Source organism: Cibotium barometz, chromosome 25, assembly GCF_041138505.1.
Source record: "Cibotium barometz isolate CiBa-2024 chromosome 25, ASM4113850v1, whole genome shotgun sequence".
Lineage (NCBI taxonomy): Eukaryota > Viridiplantae > Streptophyta > Polypodiopsida > Cyatheales > Cibotiaceae > Cibotium > Cibotium barometz.
The window spans coordinates 16,004,215-16,024,545 of record NC_141070.1 but is presented as its reverse complement, the minus strand read 5'-3'; the positions used below and the strand labels follow the sequence as shown (position 1 = coordinate 16,024,545).

General features: G+C 43.8%; 1 protein-coding gene across 7 annotated transcripts in view; it reads right to left on the bottom strand.

Moving 5' to 3' along the window:
* Positions 1-17,484, bottom strand: part of LOC147624301 (ubiquitin C-terminal hydrolase 12-like) — a 57,273-nt gene extending 39,789 nt beyond the window's left edge. For 2 of the 7 annotated variants that reach the window (XM_086819272.1, XM_086819274.1), the window contains exons 1-11: positions 17,078-17,396; positions 16,925-17,000; positions 16,553-16,703; positions 15,799-15,956; positions 15,383-15,648; positions 15,067-15,285; positions 14,853-14,961; positions 14,616-14,731; positions 14,301-14,399; positions 14,089-14,198; positions 13,906-13,980 (exon numbers count right to left, since the gene is read on the bottom strand). In XM_086819272.1, the coding sequence (XP_086675398.1) occupies positions 13,906-13,980; positions 14,089-14,198; positions 14,301-14,399; positions 14,616-14,731; positions 14,853-14,961; positions 15,067-15,285; positions 15,383-15,648; positions 15,799-15,956; positions 16,553-16,703; positions 16,925-17,000; positions 17,078-17,104 (1,406 nt within the window). In that variant the 5' untranslated portion in view covers positions 17,105-17,396. Of the gene's footprint in view, positions 1-13,905; positions 13,981-14,088; positions 14,199-14,300; positions 14,400-14,615; positions 14,732-14,852; positions 14,962-15,066; positions 15,286-15,382; positions 15,649-15,798; positions 15,957-16,552; positions 16,704-16,924; positions 17,001-17,077 lie in introns of all 7 variants that reach the window. The other 5 variants (XM_086819275.1, XM_086819277.1, XM_086819276.1 and 2 more) reach the window with 5 other exon arrangements.
* Positions 17,485-20,331: the final 2,847 nt, after the last annotated feature.

Sequence of the window (20,331 nt, the reverse complement as noted above, 5' to 3'; positions counted from 1 at the left end):
CAACAATTGTGAAAGTGTCTTGCTTGCAATCAAGAATGGGTGCAAAGTCCCTGAACCACTTAATGTCGAGAATCATCTCACATCCCAAAAGAGATGATACAATGAAGTTTCGCTAAAATGTGGCCTTTTGAACCTTGAATTCAAACTCCTAAGCAAAATATAAGTGCAAAGACCAGGTGTGAACCCGTCTACGTCCAGATGATGGGGTACAAGTGTACAACTCATCTTTTTAGCCAACAGAGGAGAAATGGCATCCTCACAACTGCCCATATCAAAGAGGACAATAAATGTTGTCCCTTCAATGTGCCATAAGCACAGATACATTTGCCCCTCAACATCACCCTCCTACCTATCATCAAATACCATGATGGGCACCGAGTTTAAAGCGGGTAGAGAGAGAGAGAGAGGGTTTCAGCTGATAGCCACACAGAGATGGAGATAGACATAGTACACAGGTGTTAAGAGTGAGAATCAATGGAGATGATAAGAGTCAACCTTCCACATATATCCATCCATAATAATAATAATATGAAAGTACAAAACAATAGATAGAGTGTCCTTTCACACTAGAAAACCACATGGAAAAACTGCCCTTGTCTAGGTCTTGTTCACACATAGCACTACCATAAGTGTGCATTTGCCTTCATATCCCCTCTGTAGTTGAAGTGTGAACTTGTACAAGGAAGCAAATCACTCTCTATATGAGAGCTAGCCTAAAGCTTTTCGAAAAGCTTCAAACTTCTCTCTAGGCAAAGCCTTTGTAAATAGATCTGCAACATTATCTTGTGTAGGGCAGTAAGATAAATTGATCTCCCCTACATGTAGTCTCTCTCTCATATAATGATAATGAATCTCAATGTGCTTGGAACATGCATAAAACATGGGATTTCGTGCCACGGCCATAGCACTCTGGCTATCAATGAGAATAGTAGTGGGTGTCTAGCTATCAGTGAGAATAGTAGTGGGTGTCAGCACACACCCACTACACGAAGCTCAGCCAATAATCTCCTCAGCTATACACAATCTACCGTAGCAGTGAAGGTTGTCCTGTAATTAGCCTCGCAGGTAGATGTAGCAACAGTGGGTTGCTTTTTACTCAACCAAGATATACATGAACTCCCAAGAAAAAAACAATTCCCACCAATGGATTGTCTGGTATCATAATCACCAACCCAGTTTGAATCACTATATGCATGAAGCTGTAAGCTATCCCCCCCCCTCCCCCTAAGGATAGAACAAACCAAGATCCAGGGTACCCTGTAGATAACAGAAAATAAATTTCACAACTTGCCAATGCTTTGTGCCTAGGTTGTGCATGAATTTGCTCAACAGACACCCCACAAGGTATGTTGTGTTACACAAGTAAATGAGGCATCCCACTGCCTGGCTGTAAATGCCGCCTTCAAAAGGTTCACCAATGTCATGCATGTTAAGCCGTAAACTTAGTTCTACTAGAGTAGAAAGTAGCTTGCACTCTTCCATGTGAAACATTTTCAACAAACTCTTTATGTACTTAGTTTGTTGCATAACAATGCAATCATCTCTGTGCATAAAATGAATGCCAAGATAGCAATATTTCTCAATGTGAGCTTCACCAAAAGCATAAATGGCCTAATGACGAAGATCTTCAACAACATCCCTAGCAGGGTTAGGGGACCATGAGATTAGGGGAAGAGCAGGCGGATACGGGTAGCTAAGGTTAATTATTAATAATACGCGTGAAGTCGTTATCTATGACTGGCTTGGCTTGTGGGGGTGGCACCTTAGCCCATCGCTTGGGGGTGCTTGCGGAATCGACCTACGGTTGGGCGGTGAGCTTGCTTTCACCCTTCTATGTTGTTTATACTAACCTTGTTTATGCCTGTGTATTAGGTGATTCTTCAAGAGGAGTCATTACAAAACCTGCCCCAAGCACTAACCTTGTTTATGCATGTGTAGAACACTTGTGCCTTTATGCTAGGGTTTTTCAGAGATAGAAAGAAGAGCACGGAATCACACATACAGCACACCTAAACTATTGCTCTGTATCATGTACAAGAAAGAAGTAATACAAGTGAAATTCAAGTACAAGGTGTCGTTGAGAATAAAGACGTCAAATCATAGCCCTATGACCTACTTCGCCTACAGAGAAACACTCTGTGAAGTCCAACACTGAGGAAAGCAGATGAATATGACGATTTGGCTTCCCACATATAAATATGCACCAATGCTCCTAATCAGCCAGTAGTAATATTGTCGCGGCTGGTTGTACCCAACCGCCACATTATCAATGCCACGTCATCAATGCCGCATCACCACCACCCGTCATCAATGCCACATCACCACCACCATGTCATCAATACCACATGTCACTTGCGATGTCCAACCTTGCCCGTCGGCTACTATCTAATGTCTAGCTCTATGGAGTCATAATAAAAGCATTGTCCAGCAGCCATCTTGGCACAACGCTCTTCAGGGGTGAGGCGAGGCTCCCCCACTTGCCTTGTCCTTATAATCCTTGGCCTTGGACTAGCTATCCTTGTCTTTGCCTTTTTGTTGCCCTTGTTGTTGAGTCCCAGACTAGAACTCTCCCACATCTTGAGGGTTGCAGCAAGACAAACCGCATCTGAAAGATCACGGGGCTCATGTGCACGAACGTCTATGTACAAAGACAGTTTCAAACCATTCACAAATCGCTCAACCTACTCTGACCGCCTGGACGGTCCTCGGAGCTTCAGCAAAAGCTTCAAAAAACAAGCGAGAAAGTCGGTTATTATCGGTTTGCCATGTTTCTACATAAAACGCTCCCACTGTTTCTTCAATCCACGCTAGTAATCTACAAGAATGAACTGCTTCAAGACCACCTTATGGCAATCATTCCAACAAGTCACGGAGTGGTTCCGAAGGTGATCTTCCCACCACAAGAGAGCAACACCTGTCAAAGCCGTACAATCCAAATTGAGCTGAAAAAAGCCACCTTCTCCAACCAACATGGTAGCCATCTCACGATTGGTGACGATTTCTCCGTCCATCTTCCCATTGAATTTGGAAGGCTTCAAAAGCTTTATTAATTGAGCTCGTTCCTCACGAGGCATAGAGGAAGAACTCGCCAAACCAATAGTCCCCTGACGTTAAGCCAATGAAGGCAAGCAGGAACTATCCGGAGAATTTGGTGGAGAGAAACCCCATGAAGGAAACCGTTGTGACACGAACAATGTCTCTCCTATCGACTACATGCAGGTGTAGAATGACGGTTGCCAAACCATCTAGTACATCCTTGCATGCAGCCAAAGGAGTGAAAAATCCTCCTCCAGAAAGTTTTCCCACATCATCCTCAGAATCGTCCAACACTTGCTCCAAAACATGGGCCCTTGTAGATTCCAGATCCGAAATACTATGTACTCGAGGTGCCAACTCCATCTTGTTGAGACGAGCAAATATAGCCTCCATGTTAGCCGCGTGCACATCCATGGATGCCTTCAAGCCAAGAAGCAAATTCGTGAGCAATGAATCCATGACAAATATGAAGTAATCAAGGACGAGGTGAGAGATTTCAGGCCTACAAGAAGAGATAAGGTTTTGGTGGGGCACGAAAGCACAACTCATGTGCAATGAAGAGAACCCAAATATTCACTTTCCCCAAACCCGAACTTGTGCACTCTTGGAATCTAGGTGATCTACCCTATCCAACTAGTCAATGCACATGGGTGCTAGAAAAGAAAAGAAATTTGCAGGTTCCCTAGGCTTTGATACCAATTGTAGAACACTTGCACCTATGTGCTACGGTTTTAGAGAGATGGAAAGAAGAGAGCGGCCGAATCACACATACGGCACACACAAGAGCCCTAAACTACTACTCTGTATTATGTACGAGAAAGAAGTAATACAACTAAAATTCAAGTACAAGATGTGGCTGAGAATGAAGACGTCAAATCACAGCCCTATGACTAATTGTACACTCCTCGCTAGCACTTGATCGACTAGTAGTAATGTTGTTAGCCACTTGTAACCTGATCGCCATGTCATCCGACCCAGCCCGTCGGCTGTCACATGCACTTTGCATTGTAGTGCATAGTGACAAGATGGCTCATCATCAGTGCAACACTATACAGTTGTAGAACCCTTTAGGATTTGATATTTGTCGTACACCATGAACCCATTGTAATCCTCAGTCCAAAATATGTCAGGCATGAACTACGTACGTCATTCCTCAACCTTAGAGAGTCAGTCACTCAGCCAAGTCCCTTAACCCACTTGGAGAGAATCATTCATGCATATAAAGTCGATAGAAGCCTTAGGTTTTGCATCAAAGCATGGTTGCATATTGCATATCATTCATCCCATATGCACATAGACCACCTAGACCATTGCAGAAGCCTTAGAATATCATCCAGTATTTTTACCATATTTTATAGCATTTTTTCCGGCATTCATTACCATTATTCCATTTATCAAGTCGTGTAGCTTTATTGAGCCAGTCGGCCAGCTTCACAGCCAGCCGACCAGCCCCTAAAGTGCATATAAATAGCATTGCTTCACATCATTCACTCATCGTCACATAAGCGTTTCAGTCTTCAGCCTCTTGGAGCTTCATCGCTTGAGCATTAGAGCATAAATCAACAAACGCATCAGCCCATATTCAGCCAAGGAAGGAAGCGCTTCAGTACCTGCGTTTTCAGCCTTCATGCAGAATTCAGTACTCCTATATATCATCGTTTTGCTACAGCCACTTTGGTGAAGGTAAAACGTTTAATATTCATTCATTCCTAGTGCATAACACAGCCTAGAACAGTCCCAATCAGCCCCTTCCCTCAGCCTCAGATTTGAGGCCTTCCTATATTCCATTGGAAGAGTGCATAGGCTTAAGATCGGTCATCATTGGTGCTTCTACAGCCGTGTACAAAATTTAGCCCGACACTTGGTCTTTCAAAGGTCTTGCGTTTGGCTTATCTACAATCCCAAGTCAATCATAAAGTCATTCTCTTCAAAGATAATAAAGCAAAGACTCCTAGCAATAGGAGGGGGCCCTTTAGTGGGTAATTTGGGACCCAACAAGGTGTGCAGATCTCTCTCTCTCTCTCTCATCTCTTAGAGTATGAAGTGATAAACTGGATTGCTAAAGATTCACAAAACTCAGGATATAAAAGGTGGTGTGAGACTTTGTGTGACAGGATACTGATTACGCATAATTCCGCTGCATATTACATTGGTATCAGATTCAGCTTGTCCACACACACCGCATCCTAGCATGAGAGCATCCTTGGATGGTTATACTTTGCTCCGGCACGACCACCGACTTCAGTAACGTGTCTACAGAGGAGAGTACACATCAGCACGAAGACATCTCCCCCGAAGGAGACCTTGCTCTTCCTCCTACTACAGATACCATAGCTCTACTCCGAGCACAAAACCAACCTCTTATGGAGCGTCTCCAACTCTTGGAGGCAAGAGCAGCAAAATCACTCCTCCAGTTACCCCCAACTTCGTCACCCTCTTCTTTCAAATGGAACAACAAAGACGAGAGGAATACGAGAGGATGAAGCCAAACGGCGGGAAAAAAAAGCATACATACGGGACTATGAGGAAGCCCAACGCGGGCTTTAAGAAGACCGGCCTCAGGCTGAACTCGCCACTCGGGAGCACCAACGAGAGCTCGCTTGAGAGCGCATGTTACTCAAACACCAACAGGAAAAGGAGGCCTTGCATCTGAAATATCAGCACCTCTCTTCAGTTTCCCCACCCATAGGTGCCACCAGCCAGCATCCCGGGACATCAATAACCGTCATCCGAACTTAACCGAATTTTAGTAAGTATGATGGTAAGTGTGATCATTTAGCAGTCAATCAATTTATTCATCATTTTAATGCTTATTTTCCATTGGCAAAGCTAACCGATCCTCAAGACAAAGTCCACGTAGCGGCTCCACACCTCACGGGTGAGGCAATCACTTGGTGATAGCATTGGTCTAGTCTCCATACAAACCACATCACAAGAGTCACAGCTTTTCACTAGGATACCTTTGTCCATGACCTTAAGACCAGATTTCTCCCTTCCCAATATTTGACAAACCTGGCAAATGAGTTCTATGGACTCAAACAAAACGGGTCACCCGTGCTTCAGTTTTTCGATAAGGTTATAAATTTAGCACAACAGTTAGGGTTATCTGATCATGCCAAGATGGATCAATTCATTCGTGGATTAGATCGCAACATCCGGTTCACTGTTCGTAACTTTGAACCAAGCACATATGACTGGGCTTTGACTCTCGCTCAAAATGAAGCAATGAAGATGAACGGAGGCAAGCCTAAGCAACCGCAGTCTTGTACCAAACCCCAGCAGCAATCTGCTTCGCAGCCGGGGAAAGGTAATGCATCTTCTAAAGATGCTAAGAAGGACAGCAGTTCTAGCTCTAGTTCAAGGGGTAAGAAGGATAAGGAATCCAAACCTAAGAAAATCCTTGAAAAAAAGGCTAAAGCAGGCATCACTAGAGGCTATCTTCCTCCATAGGAGCAAAGGAAGTACTAGTCAGAGAACATATGTTTTTTCTGTCATACCGTTGGGCATGGTAAGAAGGATTGCCAAAAATGGCAAACGAAGCAAGCCTCCAAACCACCTTCTTCCTCAGTTGCCACAGCATCTCCTACTCCTCCAGCCCCGCCTACTACCACCAACACAGTTCAGCTTTTACCTTCTATGCATCCTATGCCATCCGTGGTATTTGATGCTAAGCAGGAGGTGAGAGTGATGCTGCACAGAAAACCCTCAACCGAGCTTATGACTCTGCCAAGGGCCGCCAGTTTGTAGTCCTATTTGACATGGGCAATTTTGAGGACGCTATCTCTCCCCAGTTGGCTACCAAAATGAGTTGTACATTAGTACCCTATCATTTGGATGTGGACAGGTTCACACCTAGTCTCTGCACCCACATATCTCAAAAGACACAGCAATTTGCCTTTGTAGTTCAAAAGGCCTCGTTCCAACGAGATTTCATTGTCTTACCTCTTTTGAGGTGTGACATGATCTTAGGAATCCAGTGGTTTCGTTAGTATGAGCCTATTCCCGATTGGGGACAGGACACTTTTACTATCTGTAAACGTTTTCCTGAGCCCGTCATGATTCATTGGAATAGAAGCATTCTTGGCATCCCATTGATTTCTCATCTCCAAGCCCGACGAGCTATCCGCAAGGGAGCGGAAGAAGCATTGATTTATATTCGTGCTTAGACAGCCTCTACCTCATCGATAGCGGCTATCTCATCTTCATCTCCAGTCCTACAATTAGCAAACCTCCTGTCTAGACACCAGGACATTATGCTTAGGGACGATCTCCCGCCCAGTCTCCCCCCATCCCGTCCTGAGGACCATCATATCAATTTGCTCCTTGTATCAAAACCTCCTAGCAGATTCCCTTATCGTCTTTCCAAGACTTTAGAGGGCGAGCTAGAAAAAATAAGTTTCCTATGCCAAGGATTGAGTACATTTTGGAACGTTTAGACAGTGCAAAATTTTTCACTAAGATCGACCTCAAGAGTGATTACCATTAGGTCCGCATTTTTTGAAGCTGACACTCCAAAAACAGCTTTCCAGACAGAGCGTGGTCACTACGAGTTCGTAGTCATCCCCTTTGGGCTTACTAATGCACCCGCAACCTTCAATAAAATGATGTCCAAGATTTTTGCGATCCTTATTGATAAGTGTGTTCATATTTCTTGATGACATACTTATATTCTCAGCCACTACAGAGCAGCATGAGAAAGTTGTGGAGAAAGTCTTGCAACTTTTGCGAGATAATGGGCTCTACATAAACGCCAAAAAGTCTATCTTTGGCGTAACAGAGGTTCAATACTTGGGCTATAACATCGGTTCCGCTTGGACCTTTTAAAGGTTCAAGAGATCTTGGATTGGGACATCCCTCATACTGTCCAATAGATCCGTTCTTTCATAGGTCTTTGCCAAGCCTACAGAACTCATGTTCACCACTTTTCCAACCTTACAGTACCTCTCACCGACTTTTTTTTTTCCCAAGAAAAGATCCTTTCATTAGTTAAAAAAACGCCCACTGGGCCACAAAACTCTCATGCTCATAAGCAGGCAAAGCAGAGATCCAATCAAGGCAGCTAGGGAGACTCTCCCTAGGTGCAAAAAGGTACAAAGATCAGTACAAATAACTGAGAGCTATATCATACAATAGGAAGGGGGAAAAGCCAAACAGGTGGCCTGTAATGCCAGTGGGGGGTTCCCGCGTGTAGTGTATAGAAGGGGCCACTACGCCAAGTGGTGTGAAAGGCCTGGCGCCGCAAGATCGCCGCATCCGAGTCGCCCCGGATGCGGTCATACTATCCGCGCAGGGTGTGGATCAGCTCCTGCCAAATCCCTCGAACAATCTCTGCTGGTGGCTCCAGTCTCCCCTCAAAGACCCTAAAACACCGGGCTCTCCAGGTGAACCAAATGGTGAGACTGCTGAGGAGCTCCCATCGTAAATCCCTCTCGTGTGTCCAGACGGCGGACGAGAAATCCGATGAAGGAACAAGGCGAGGCTAGCCCCTAATGAATCTGATGGCCTGGCTGTCCTGCTCCGTCTCGTATCCCAGAGCAAGCCCTGACGATGTCGACCAAGCAACGGCACCCCACGTATACATGCCCTCTGGAGAGAGGGGAGCCAAAATGCGCAGCATCCTCAGCCAAATACATACCTTCAACTTTAAACTTTGACAGCCCTGCCCCAATTCCTTTAGTCTGCATAGACTTCATTCTCTGCACATTCACATGTCCAATTCTTTTATGCCAAATGTCTGTGTCTGCAACAATTCCTGAACCATTTGCAAACATCGCAGCACTCACTTCAGGCATGTTTACATTCAATGTAAACATTCTGTCCACTCTGTTGCCTCTTGCAATCAATCTGCACTTGTCTTTAAATTCTTCAACATAACAACCATTAGGGTTAAACTGAACCTGCAAACCCTGCTCAATCATCTGGCTGCTGCGCCTGTGGACAGTCCCATAGGCAGTGTCTCTGTGTCTCCAAAGGATGGCCGCATCGGACACAGGCCGCCGGAAGACCACTGTAGATAAGCCAGGTGCCAACTGCAGAGCCCTTGTGGGCAACCAGCCACTGAAAAGTCGAGATCCTGCGTGCCTGTTGACTACCCCAGAGCCTGGCCCAAAAATCCTCCAAGAACTCCTGTGAGAGTCCCTGTAGCCGCCAATGCTCCGCTGCGGCTAGAGAGACCATCCTCCTCGCAGTCAAAATATGCCTCCCCAACCGAACACTGTACTGGAAAAAGGTAATCTCTGTGGCCTCAGGGGACGCATAAGGATCATGCCACTCGTACTCGTCAAGGTCCCACTGGAGCCGGGCCAAGGGACGTGCAGCATATGCCCAAATGCGCCAATCAAAGTCCACATCTACAGGGTCTGGATCAATATGCCACTTCCGAGAAGCGGCGGCCACTACCCGTATCCTCTGAAAGATGCACTCTGCAACCAAAGGCGACTCCGCCTCCACTCTCTGAAGTCTGCCCTCATCTTGGATCTCATAGTAGAGGCATCTACCATCCTCAGTGCAAGCTCTGACAACAATCAGGATCTCCATCTGTGTAAAGGCTCCCATCCATCGTAGGGCCGCTGGCTCGAAAGGCGTGAACCACTCCTCAGTGAGTGCCTCCTGAATGTCATCCCTCATAATCAGCCCCCCTTTGAAGTGACTCAGCCTCTCCACCTGACCTCCTCTGGGGGACTGCAAAAGGCCTACCAATCTCCAAAACTGCGTGCTGGGCCTGCCGCCAATGGTCCCCAGGCTAGACGAGGCCGAGAACCCAACATATGACCCTGCTCAGTGCGTACCGCGGGGCTCCATGTGAGCGGCTGTCTAGCCCGCTCCTCATCACAAGTAGGAGGTCTCTGAGCAAGCCCCGGTCTCAGCAGCTCCCAAGCTCGCAGGATGCTCAAGGCAAATCTGTCCTCCCATCCTCTACTGAGGCCTGTCCTCCTCATCTCTATGAAGATCCATCATATCTCTGGTGCCCAAGTGCCCGCTCCTGGAGGAGCCCTAGCTTGCAGTCGCTGAAAAAGAAGCTCCTTCCAAGGCTCAGCGCCTGGAAGCAGCCCCCGAACAATAAGCTTCCCCAATAAGGCTCTACTCTGATCAACTGGATCTATAATGTCCAACCTCCCTTGGGCCAACGGAAGAGTAATAACTGCCCAAGCAACCTTAGCCCGGGCTGGCTGACCATCCCGCCCAGACCAAAGAAAGTTCCTGATCAGCCTCTGTACCTGGCTGATGCAAGAGCTCGAGAAGATCCAGCAAGACATGATGTACCACATGGTCGCTAAAAGCACCTGATTTGTCACCACCACCCTCCCAGCCAAGGATAGCCGAGCTGTACTCCAATACAAAAGCTTCTTCCGAACGCTCAAAAGAAGCGGGGCGATCTGCTACTCAAGTGACAAATCAAGTCCAATCTGGCATCCTAAATACCGCACTGCTGTGCCAAGAGGAATCCATCTAAAACCCGGGTTTGGGCTCCATGCCGGAGTGGGAGCGCTACTGATCCAAAAGGCCACTGTCTTGCGCCAATTGATCAATGCTCCCGAAGCTGCACCAAAAACCTGTAGCAACTGCTCTGCCCTCTGAAGATTGACCTCCTGGCCATGCAAAAATAATCCCGTGTCATCAGCAAACTCAGAATCGAGTAGGTCCTCTCCCCGGACTGGGAGCTGGAGTGCTCTCAAACCAACCTCCTCTGCTGTCAGATACATGCTCATAGCCTCAGCAAAGAAGAGAAAAAGAAACGGGGCGAGAGAGCACCCCTGACGGACTGATCTGGTCAACTCAAAACTCGGCCCCCGTCCTCCTGCCATAAGCACCTGGCTACAAGCTGTGGAATATAGAGCCGCCACCCCTCGAATCCAGACTGGCTCAAAACCCAGGCGAAGCATAGTGCCCTCTAGGAAACCCCAATCGACTCTATCGTATGCCTTCTCAAAATCGAGAAGCATAACGACCAGGTCCTCGCCGAGAAATCTAGCTCGGACCGTCGCCTCCCAGAAGGTGAAAATGTTATCAAGGGTACTACGCTCCCTTGACGAATCCTGTCTGGGTAGAATGAATCAACTCCCCAAGGAAGGGCTGGATCCTCAAACTCAAGGCCTTGGCCAGGACCTTGTAGACAGTATTGAGAATCGTAATAGGTCTCCACTGCCGAATATCATCAAACACTCCCTCCCCCTTGGGGATAAGAAAGATCAAGCCCTCTGAAAAGCTCTGTGGCATCACCCCAGTGTCCAAAAACATACTGAAAGCCCCTGCGGAGGCCTGGCCCCAAAATGTCCCAATAGCGCATAAAAAAGGCAAGCGTCAATCCGTCCTCCCCAAGGCAACTATGGCGCGGAAGGACCCTCAAAGCCTCAACAAGCTCATCCTATGAAAGAGGTTCACCCAGAAGTGTGCGCATACAATCTGTGACCCTCCTCTGTACATGGGCCCACACAGTCTGTCTGCAAGCATCACGTGCCTCCGTGGCTGGCTCCGCTGAGAGCAGGTCTCTATAGAATTGGTGCTTCTACAGCCATGTACAGTTCAGCCCGACTCTTGGTCTTTCAAAGGTCTTGCGTTTGAGTTATCTACAGTCCCAAGTCACTCATAAAGTCATTCTCTTCAAAGATAATAAAGCAAATACTCCTAGCAATAGGAGGGGGCCCTTCTTTGGGTAATTTGGGACCCAATAAGATGTACAGATCTATCTCACTCTCTCTCTCTCTCTCTCTCTCTCATCTCTTAAAGTTTGAAGTGATAAAGTGGATTGCTCAAGAGTTATGAAACTCGGGATAAAGAAGGCGGTGTGAGACTTTGTGTAACAGGATCCTTCATTATGCATAATTCCACTGCATGTTACACCCGCTCTACCCCGCATGCTCGTAGGTGTGTCACAGCATGTGTATTAGGTGATACTTCAAGAGAAGTCATTACAAGCCCTGTCCCAAGTCACCCGAGTGCTCTAAGCACTCCAAACCCCATGCCAACCCCAATGTCATTCCTTACCATGACATGCTAGGATTCGATCATGCTTACAAGGATTGTCCCAATAGAGTGACAATCGCCCCAATGGCAAAAGCATCAGCCACTTCGACAAGCCTTAACTTATTGAGTGAACAAGGAGGACTAATTCATACAGTCCCGACTCCCCCTTAATGCCATCAGAAGGCTCCAGCCCAAGAGGAGGGCAACAGCCAAAACATCTAAGGCATCCAATAAGCAAAAAGCTCAAGCTTCAACCTCGAAGCAAGCAACTAAAGAGCCTCAGGCAGAAGCCCCAAAAGCTACACTAGCCCCTAATAAAGCTAACGGACCAGACCATAGGTCCAAAAGAAGAAGAAGTCGAAAAGCACACAGAAGCATAACGCACGATCAATTGTCAAGGCAGACGACGTTGTGACCATTGAAAGTGGTTCTAACAAGAGCTCCGAAGCTGTGATCTCCCGCCTAATTGGGGGAGGAGGGGGGAAAATGTGCTTTAAAGCTTGTTAGGTGCTAGAGTAAATGCAATTCAACCTCATGTTTGTCAATACTGTCTTATGATTTCCCAAGGTAAAGTGTCAAAGTATCCACATGCTCTCTTTTTTTCCTTGTCTCCCACAAGAAACAAGTAGGAGAATTTATTTCTTTGCTAGTTTGAATGTGACTTACAAGTGGGATGGTATCCCTACATTAATAATAATATTCTTTCTTTTATAAAAGGCAGTAATGTGCTTCCATAATCCTTCAACCATGTATGCCAAGGCATATCACATCCTACGACTGTGGTGCAATCAAAAAGTCTTCTTTATCTGAAATATCCATGTACATGGATCATGCTCTTTATCATGGCTGACACAGCTCCCGCTCCTTTGCCTTCAAACCCTCTATTGGCCTCCATAAGATCTGCTGAATGGCACATATAAAGGCCAATAGCTGCAGCGATCTCAGTAAATATAAGGTTATCTGATGAACAATTATCAGCATAATAGAATGTCATGCACATCACTCGTGTATCTTGCATTGTGAGTGATCTATACTCCGCACAAGGGACTGAAGACAGGAAAGCAATGATGTCTCTGCAACGGAAATGGCTTGAAACTAGGAAACGGCATGTCTTTAATATTATATAGTAGATGTGAATAGAAATGGTGAAAGGAGTTGAGAGAAAGAAAGGAGATACTTTGGATGGATCATAATCTAATAGAGAGAACAAGGAAAATTGGGAAAAATCAAAACTTACCTGGGGAGAATCCTGGGAAATTTCGCAGGTGAGATTAGGAAACAGAAACGGAAAAGGAAACCCCCAAGAAACCATGTTTCGGTGACTGGCTGGGATACGGCCATTTACTGTTACTATGCAGGACAGTTCCCCGTTAGGGTATCTTAAACTACAACACTCCTTTTACAATGCTTCGTGTAAGATCAGGCAGAGACCTTCACTTTGACCTTGACAAGGCTGGAAAAAAAAAGGCATCGTCATACCCAAAGTTTTAAAGTTATATTCTCAACCTACAAACACCGGTTCTGTTCCTCACAGACCGGCACTTTCTGCAATGGGGGCGACCTTGGCATGCCCGACACAAAATTGTATTTCCTTGTCTACTAGGATTATTTGTGGATCTGCAAGCTCCAATTTCCCAGTAGTCATTATAACAGTATAAAAGCTTTTCCCCCTACTTTAGGCAGTATGCCCTTCCAAAAAACTTAAATGAGAAATGTACATAACTTCACAACATCAATTAAGTTAGTTATCCAGTAAACTAAATGTTGCCTTCCATGAGAAAATGAGATAAAAGACTGGATTGACTTCTCAATGAAAACTTCCAATCCCTCTAGATATTGGCGATGTCAAAACTAGAGTAGCAGTTTCTCCAACTTCACTTCATTGTGCATGGAAGAGGGTGATACCATTGATCTGAAAGTGTTGGCCTGATAAAAGCATAGTAATGGCCACCATGTACTCCTCCGCTATGTACCAACACACTGAAACAAGGTTACAAAACAGTCAAATCATCCAACCCACTTGCTTGATCAAGTGTTACCATAAAACCACTCAATAGGGCCCTTATTATGCATCCACTCATTTCTCACCTATGAAGAGTATACATATTTCGTACACTTCTATCGGCATCAGGTGAAAGATATCGCCTATTTTCTCTGTCCAGATCAAGTTGAAGAGGAAATTCATACCTGTCATTGATCTGATGACAGACAAAAACCCAACTTTTTGAAACTGAATTTCTAGGACTCTCAAAAAGCTGTGGAAATAAAGCAATTTTTAAATACATTATACCAGGACCCACCTTAACCATAATGTCCCGTGTAAAGTCGTATTCAAAGCGCTTCAGCTGAAGCTGGAGTACTGGTGGAAAGTCAATGAAGAGAACACCCTTTCGCGCATCCTGTATGTGTGTGACTATTTGTCAAAAAATCTGCCAATGGGCAGTGGAAGTAGGGCTTGAACAGGCCATACAGCCTGTCCATCTTTTTGCCTCCCAGCTCATTGGTATTATGAATGCAAACACACCAAATCAATCCTCAACGAAAGAAAAGACAGCAGCCCATGTATCTGGCACAACACTGAGTGATAATACAGAAAAATGGCTTGTGATGATAACCTGCAAGCCATACTGCTCAGCATGATACTTGTTATCACCCTCTAATTTCTCCACCTCCACATACTTGTTGAATGACTCATAGACATCCTTGCAACCTTTTACATCAAGCTGCAAATCTGCCCAGTTTTGCAGCACAGTGCATAGATTTTGTTGTTTAGTCTTGTACAACAACATAGGGTTCAAGCTATTTGTATAATGCAAGCATAAACCTCAACAGATATTCGAAAAAAAGGATACCATAAAACGACTCTTTTCGGGTGGACTTGTAATCTACATTGATACATTCGATGTAGTTCATGTGGTGTCCTTCAAAAAGCTGCTGAATTGTACCCTCCACAGCTGTGCCCTGCACATCATAAGTAATCATGATCAGCAGAGATAACCCATGACAGCTCAAAAGACATAGCGCATGCATAACGGCGGAAGGCCAAGAGAACAACCCAATGCTCACTTTCATCTTATCTTCAAGCTTCTCGCACAGTACACGGTTCAGCTCTTGCACATCATGCTGCATGAATGAATCATAAGTGTCCCAACCAAAAGACTTGGTTAAATCTTTGGTGGAGGCACTCGTATCACTATATTGGATTTTGTAGAAAAGGCTCTGAAGGGCGAGGGGAATGCTATTAGAAGGAACATCATTCTCTGTGGTGGGCATGTGATATACAGCCTGCACCACACAAAGACAAATATAATGGCCCTCCATTCTTCTCGGTGTAGAGACTCGCACATAGCATCCTAATCCTCATAAAGTAAAAATTTAGTACCTTTCGAAAATAAGGAATGTGATATAGTGTCTGAAGGAGCGAATTCATATAGCATGTAGCACCTTGGTTCTTCAGACCCACGAACCCAGTCTCTTTTTTTGAATCGTATGCCCAATAATCTACCAACTTTCGCACATTCACATCAGCCTCCAAAACCAGTGTGTCATTTACTAAGTAACCCTTATTAGAATCATAGACATCTTGAAGGGGCATGAATGATGTAAACCCCCAATCATTTTCTCGAGCATTGAATTGATGTTGTGTGTCTGCCATGGTTGAAACACATGACTCAAAATACCACCTCTTGAAAACCACTGCCAGATTCAAAGTATACAGAACCTCCAACCAGAGATTATAAAATGATAGTTCTCATGCATTGAGCGTAAATATATGTGATAAAGGTGTAATAGGCAGACCTTTTCGCACAGTCAACTTTGGATCGTACTGATTGACAATGGCCAAACTGAAGTGAGCATATCTTGTCCAGCCATAAGGCAGAGTGAGTGCATCTGCTACATCAAGGTAAATCGACAAGTAGTCCACATTATTGCCCTTGGGAAACAAGAGTACTCGCCTGCGTTATTAAATCACCATGTCAAAATCTACCTGATACATCAAAGTAGATAGGCAAGCACTGCAAGCAATTGTCCTTGCAAACAATAAAAATGGCAGTTATCCTAAAGCACAAAGTCAAAGCCTCTGCTACTAATGCGCTTTCCATGAAAACCTACCCGCTGTGAGGGATCACCCCACATGGAAGCTTGGAAGGGAGAAACGCCCGTGCCCCCCCCACCCCCCACCCCCCCTTCTTCCCTTGATGGTATGCAAGTTTCTAGAATGTCAATGCTGATAAGAAACAGATGCCAATGACAAACGGGCAAACAGCCTATGGCTAAATAAGATGAGGTCCTTCTGCTTTGCATTGTTTGAAATTGATGGGCAGAAGGCACTGGGCCTTTGTGCTATGCATTTTGATATATGGCTATGCTATACATTTCAACAAACAGCTTGGGCAGAATAAGTATTCATGCTATCCATTCAACAATGTGCAGTGAGACCAATGTGCAACATGAGAGCCTTTAACATCCCTATACAGCAATTTCCGTAATTTGATATGTCTCTACACAAATCATGTGGCTTAAAAGATTTAGAAGACATCAAGAAGGTTACCATTTATAGCCGCCAACCATGAATGTATCAGAGTAATGCTTCCTCAGGTTAATTTTGGAGTAGTTCTCAATGCTCCAAGTGTACTTGCCGAAGAGCGGATTGCCCACTTGTTGATTCTCCACACTTGGCACACCATCGCCCTGCCCTACAACTGAAAAAAAACAATCGATTTTGATGATGATAACATTACAACTAGCGATAGAAGTTAGCCTACTTAGCCTAATACTGCTGAATTTAACCTAGTCCAGCAAAAGAGCAATCCGGCACCAGAATTAATCTGCAGAAAAGTGATCTAATCTGCCATAATGTGACCTAATCTGCCGGTGATAAACATTGGTGTTCTGCAGAAAAATGAAAGAATTTGACCTAGACCTGAGAACAATGGATTACCCTCCATGGGCTCGGCGTCATTTATTTCCTCCGGGGGCACCAGCATGTCGTCATCGTCCTGAAGAAGGGACCTTCGGGTGAGATCGGGCACAGAGATCATGAACAAAATATAGGTTCGGATTTTTCGGCACTTACATCGAGAGGAGGTGCGATCATCGTCATGGAGGGGCGCTGATAGCGATCGAAACGGTCGGGAGATGGCGCCAGCAGGCCTGTATGGACTTCGTTGCGGCTATGGCGAGGGTTATGGCTATGATGGCGATGGAGCAGGAAGCCCCGATTTTGATTGCTTCTTTTCTTCAGGTTTTTCTCGGGTTTGGCTTTGGAGGTGGACCTCCTCTGATGCTCCCATTCATCTGCTGTTTCTGCCTGTATATCGCTATGGCGATGGAGAGGCCGTTTTATGCCGCAAAATGCGCTAGTAGGAGGAGAGAGAGAGAGAGAGAGAGAGAGAGAGAGAGACTGGAGGAGGAATCATGAGGGAAAATTAAATCGTACTTTTTTTCCCTTCCCACGAGGTGAGTAGAAAATAAAAAATCGTTATATTTTTTCAGATTATTTTTGGGTTATCTTGCATTCTAAGGTGGTTAAGTCGAAAATAATAAAGGTAGTCAATGGGTGTCGTCGAACGGTTGCTCTCTCTAATCGGTTGCATCTAGAGAGAGCCGAACATCTCCTTCATGCAACCATTGAAAAACCTCAGATGCCAGAGACATCGCGCAAGGCTTCTTCTTTTTTTTTAAGAAAAAACCTCAGACTCTGGAGACATCGTACAAGCCTACTTTTATTTTGAAGAATCCTACTACACTCTTTTTTGTTTTCTTTTCTGTTCAGTATGTGTGTATTGCATCAATGGAACTTAAAGGTTTTGTTTTAATTTATTTTTTATGTTCATCGAAGTTTACTTGTACTAGATCGAATTATTACTATTATTTATTTTAACGATTGTTTTTTTATAGACTACAAGAGCATCTAAATTCTGGAAGCGGTGACCCACAAGAAAGGCTAACGTCGCAACTCTTTTTGCTAGCTCTATTGATAAAGCATTCATGAATTATTTCATCAACAGCTCTGCTTTGCTAGCTTACAATTATCTCAATGTGCAACATTTTGAATATATAAAAAATCAAGGAGAGATCTAAGTAATTCCATTTTTTATATATGTATAGTACATGGTGAAAAGTAATCTTTCAAACAATCGCGTGATAGTAGGTAAAATTCCAAAATGCCCATTCTTTTAAAAATACAAATTTGCCCAATACTTATTACATATATGCTTAATATATCATCTTTTCTCTCTTTGTCTCTGACGTAGGAAAATGTCAGAAATGAACCCAAAAAAAAACCCTAGTGCCAAGGATTCCACTACTCTTTACTAGATCTAATATATTTGGATTTTTCCTCAGTGCCCCATAAGTGTCCAGTAAGGTCAAAAGCTTCTTATCATAATTAGCTTCAACTTGGTGGAATGTGCTTGATTTGGAAATTAAATTCTTACATAAGTTCTTGCCATCAAACTCGACTCCCATAAATGACTGGCAATTTGCAACCATATTTGAGTGATCAATGTTCACAAACTGATTATCATACAATTACTAACACCATGTGTAAGCGCATGCATATTAATGCCTATAGTTCTTTTTCCTTTGTAGTATAACGCCTTTAGCATCATTGAATTTCTTGCTCTCAAATGCTAGTGGTCATTCTGTAAAAGATCTACACCTAGTGCATCATCACTAGGGTGTTAGTAATTTCAGTACGAGAGTAGTGGTGCAATTTATTTTAATGCAACAAAGCTTCTTTCCAATTCTTCATCTCATTCCAATGGAAGTGAAGGCTTGTTCTTCTTACTAACAACCCCTTTTAAACCTTTTGTTGTTGAACAATAATATACTTCCAGAATGCAATAAATCCTTAAAAACATCAAAGCAACCAATCATGGGTATCGATCATTTGATTATAGCAAGCATCTTACTCGTACCCCCTCAAATGATATAACATGTCCTAGATAGAGTGAATTCACTTAATCAAACTATGATACATATCGTAATGTCCTTCATAACCAAACATATAAACCACACAAGTAATCTCTAGCCAAATCTAGTTGGATGATACCTTAGGCATGTAGAAACTTACAATCATCGTTTCATAAGGACCAACCATAGATCCACTACTTCAAGCCGCCCTCAAGCATATGGAGAGGAGTAAACGTGAGCAAGATACGAGCCCTTTAGATCTCTAGGCCACCTCTCATCTATTGATGTCAATACGCCTCTAGGTTCACTTAACTAGTGATTTACTCTATTATTAACTCAACATATTTATGAAATAAATAAATCCTCTCATGGTCTTAGTTATTTGACTTTAGGATTAAAGAAATTGTGCACGATGTAAATGCTTCATTCTCGCTCTTATTACAAAGAAACATAGATGAATTTTTGGAATGATATGAGACTACAATAAGAGAAGTTGAATATGATTGGTCATCAAAGACGCTACTAAAGGGTGCACTTGTTAGAATTTTGGGATTAATTTCGTAAAAGGAGGAAGATGTTTAAGTATTAAATTTAAAGAATCCGCTTACAAATTTCTTGAATATCAACATGTTAACTAACATGAATCATTGATTAAGTTAATCATTTTGTCTATGGTAGTACTTAATTAGTGCAGGTTAACGAGCATGAATCATTGATTAACCATCACTGATTCATGTTAACCAACATGAATCATTGATTAAGTTAATCATTTAATCATTTTCTCTATGGTAGTACTTAATTGGTGCATTTGTGTGTGAGTGGGGGGTAAAAAGAACACAAGCCTCCCCTTAAAATTATGATCATAGGGAAATGTACCATTCCCCTATTTAGAATAGCATTTTCAACGATGAAAGTGGAGGATAGCAAATTGTTAAAGAGATGTAGCAGTTACACTTACATGTTGGCACATACTTTGAAATTGTTTTGAAGTGTTTCTCTTGCTTATTTGATATATGTTGCCAAGATGTCATTTGATAATGATAATATTTTAAAAATTACATATACAATGAAAATAAGAAATAAAAGTTCTAAACTTTGAGAAACAAGATAACAATCGGCTTGTTGTAAAGCTAAGGTTCATTGGTTTATATTACTCAAAATAGGACATTGAAATTTAGCTCGGATGAGCCTAAGGTATTTATAACAATCTCATGTTGTGACAAGTGGAATATCCTAGAGGTTGGGGGCTGTTGTCCAACCTTAATGCCAAAGGATCATGTGAGATAGTTCTTTGATAACTCGATCAAGTTATAACACGGTGACATGAAGTCCACATTACTTCGATTGAGTTCTACCATGTAAGGCAACAAGTGGACACATGTAGCTCGACTGAGATACGTACATATATATGTA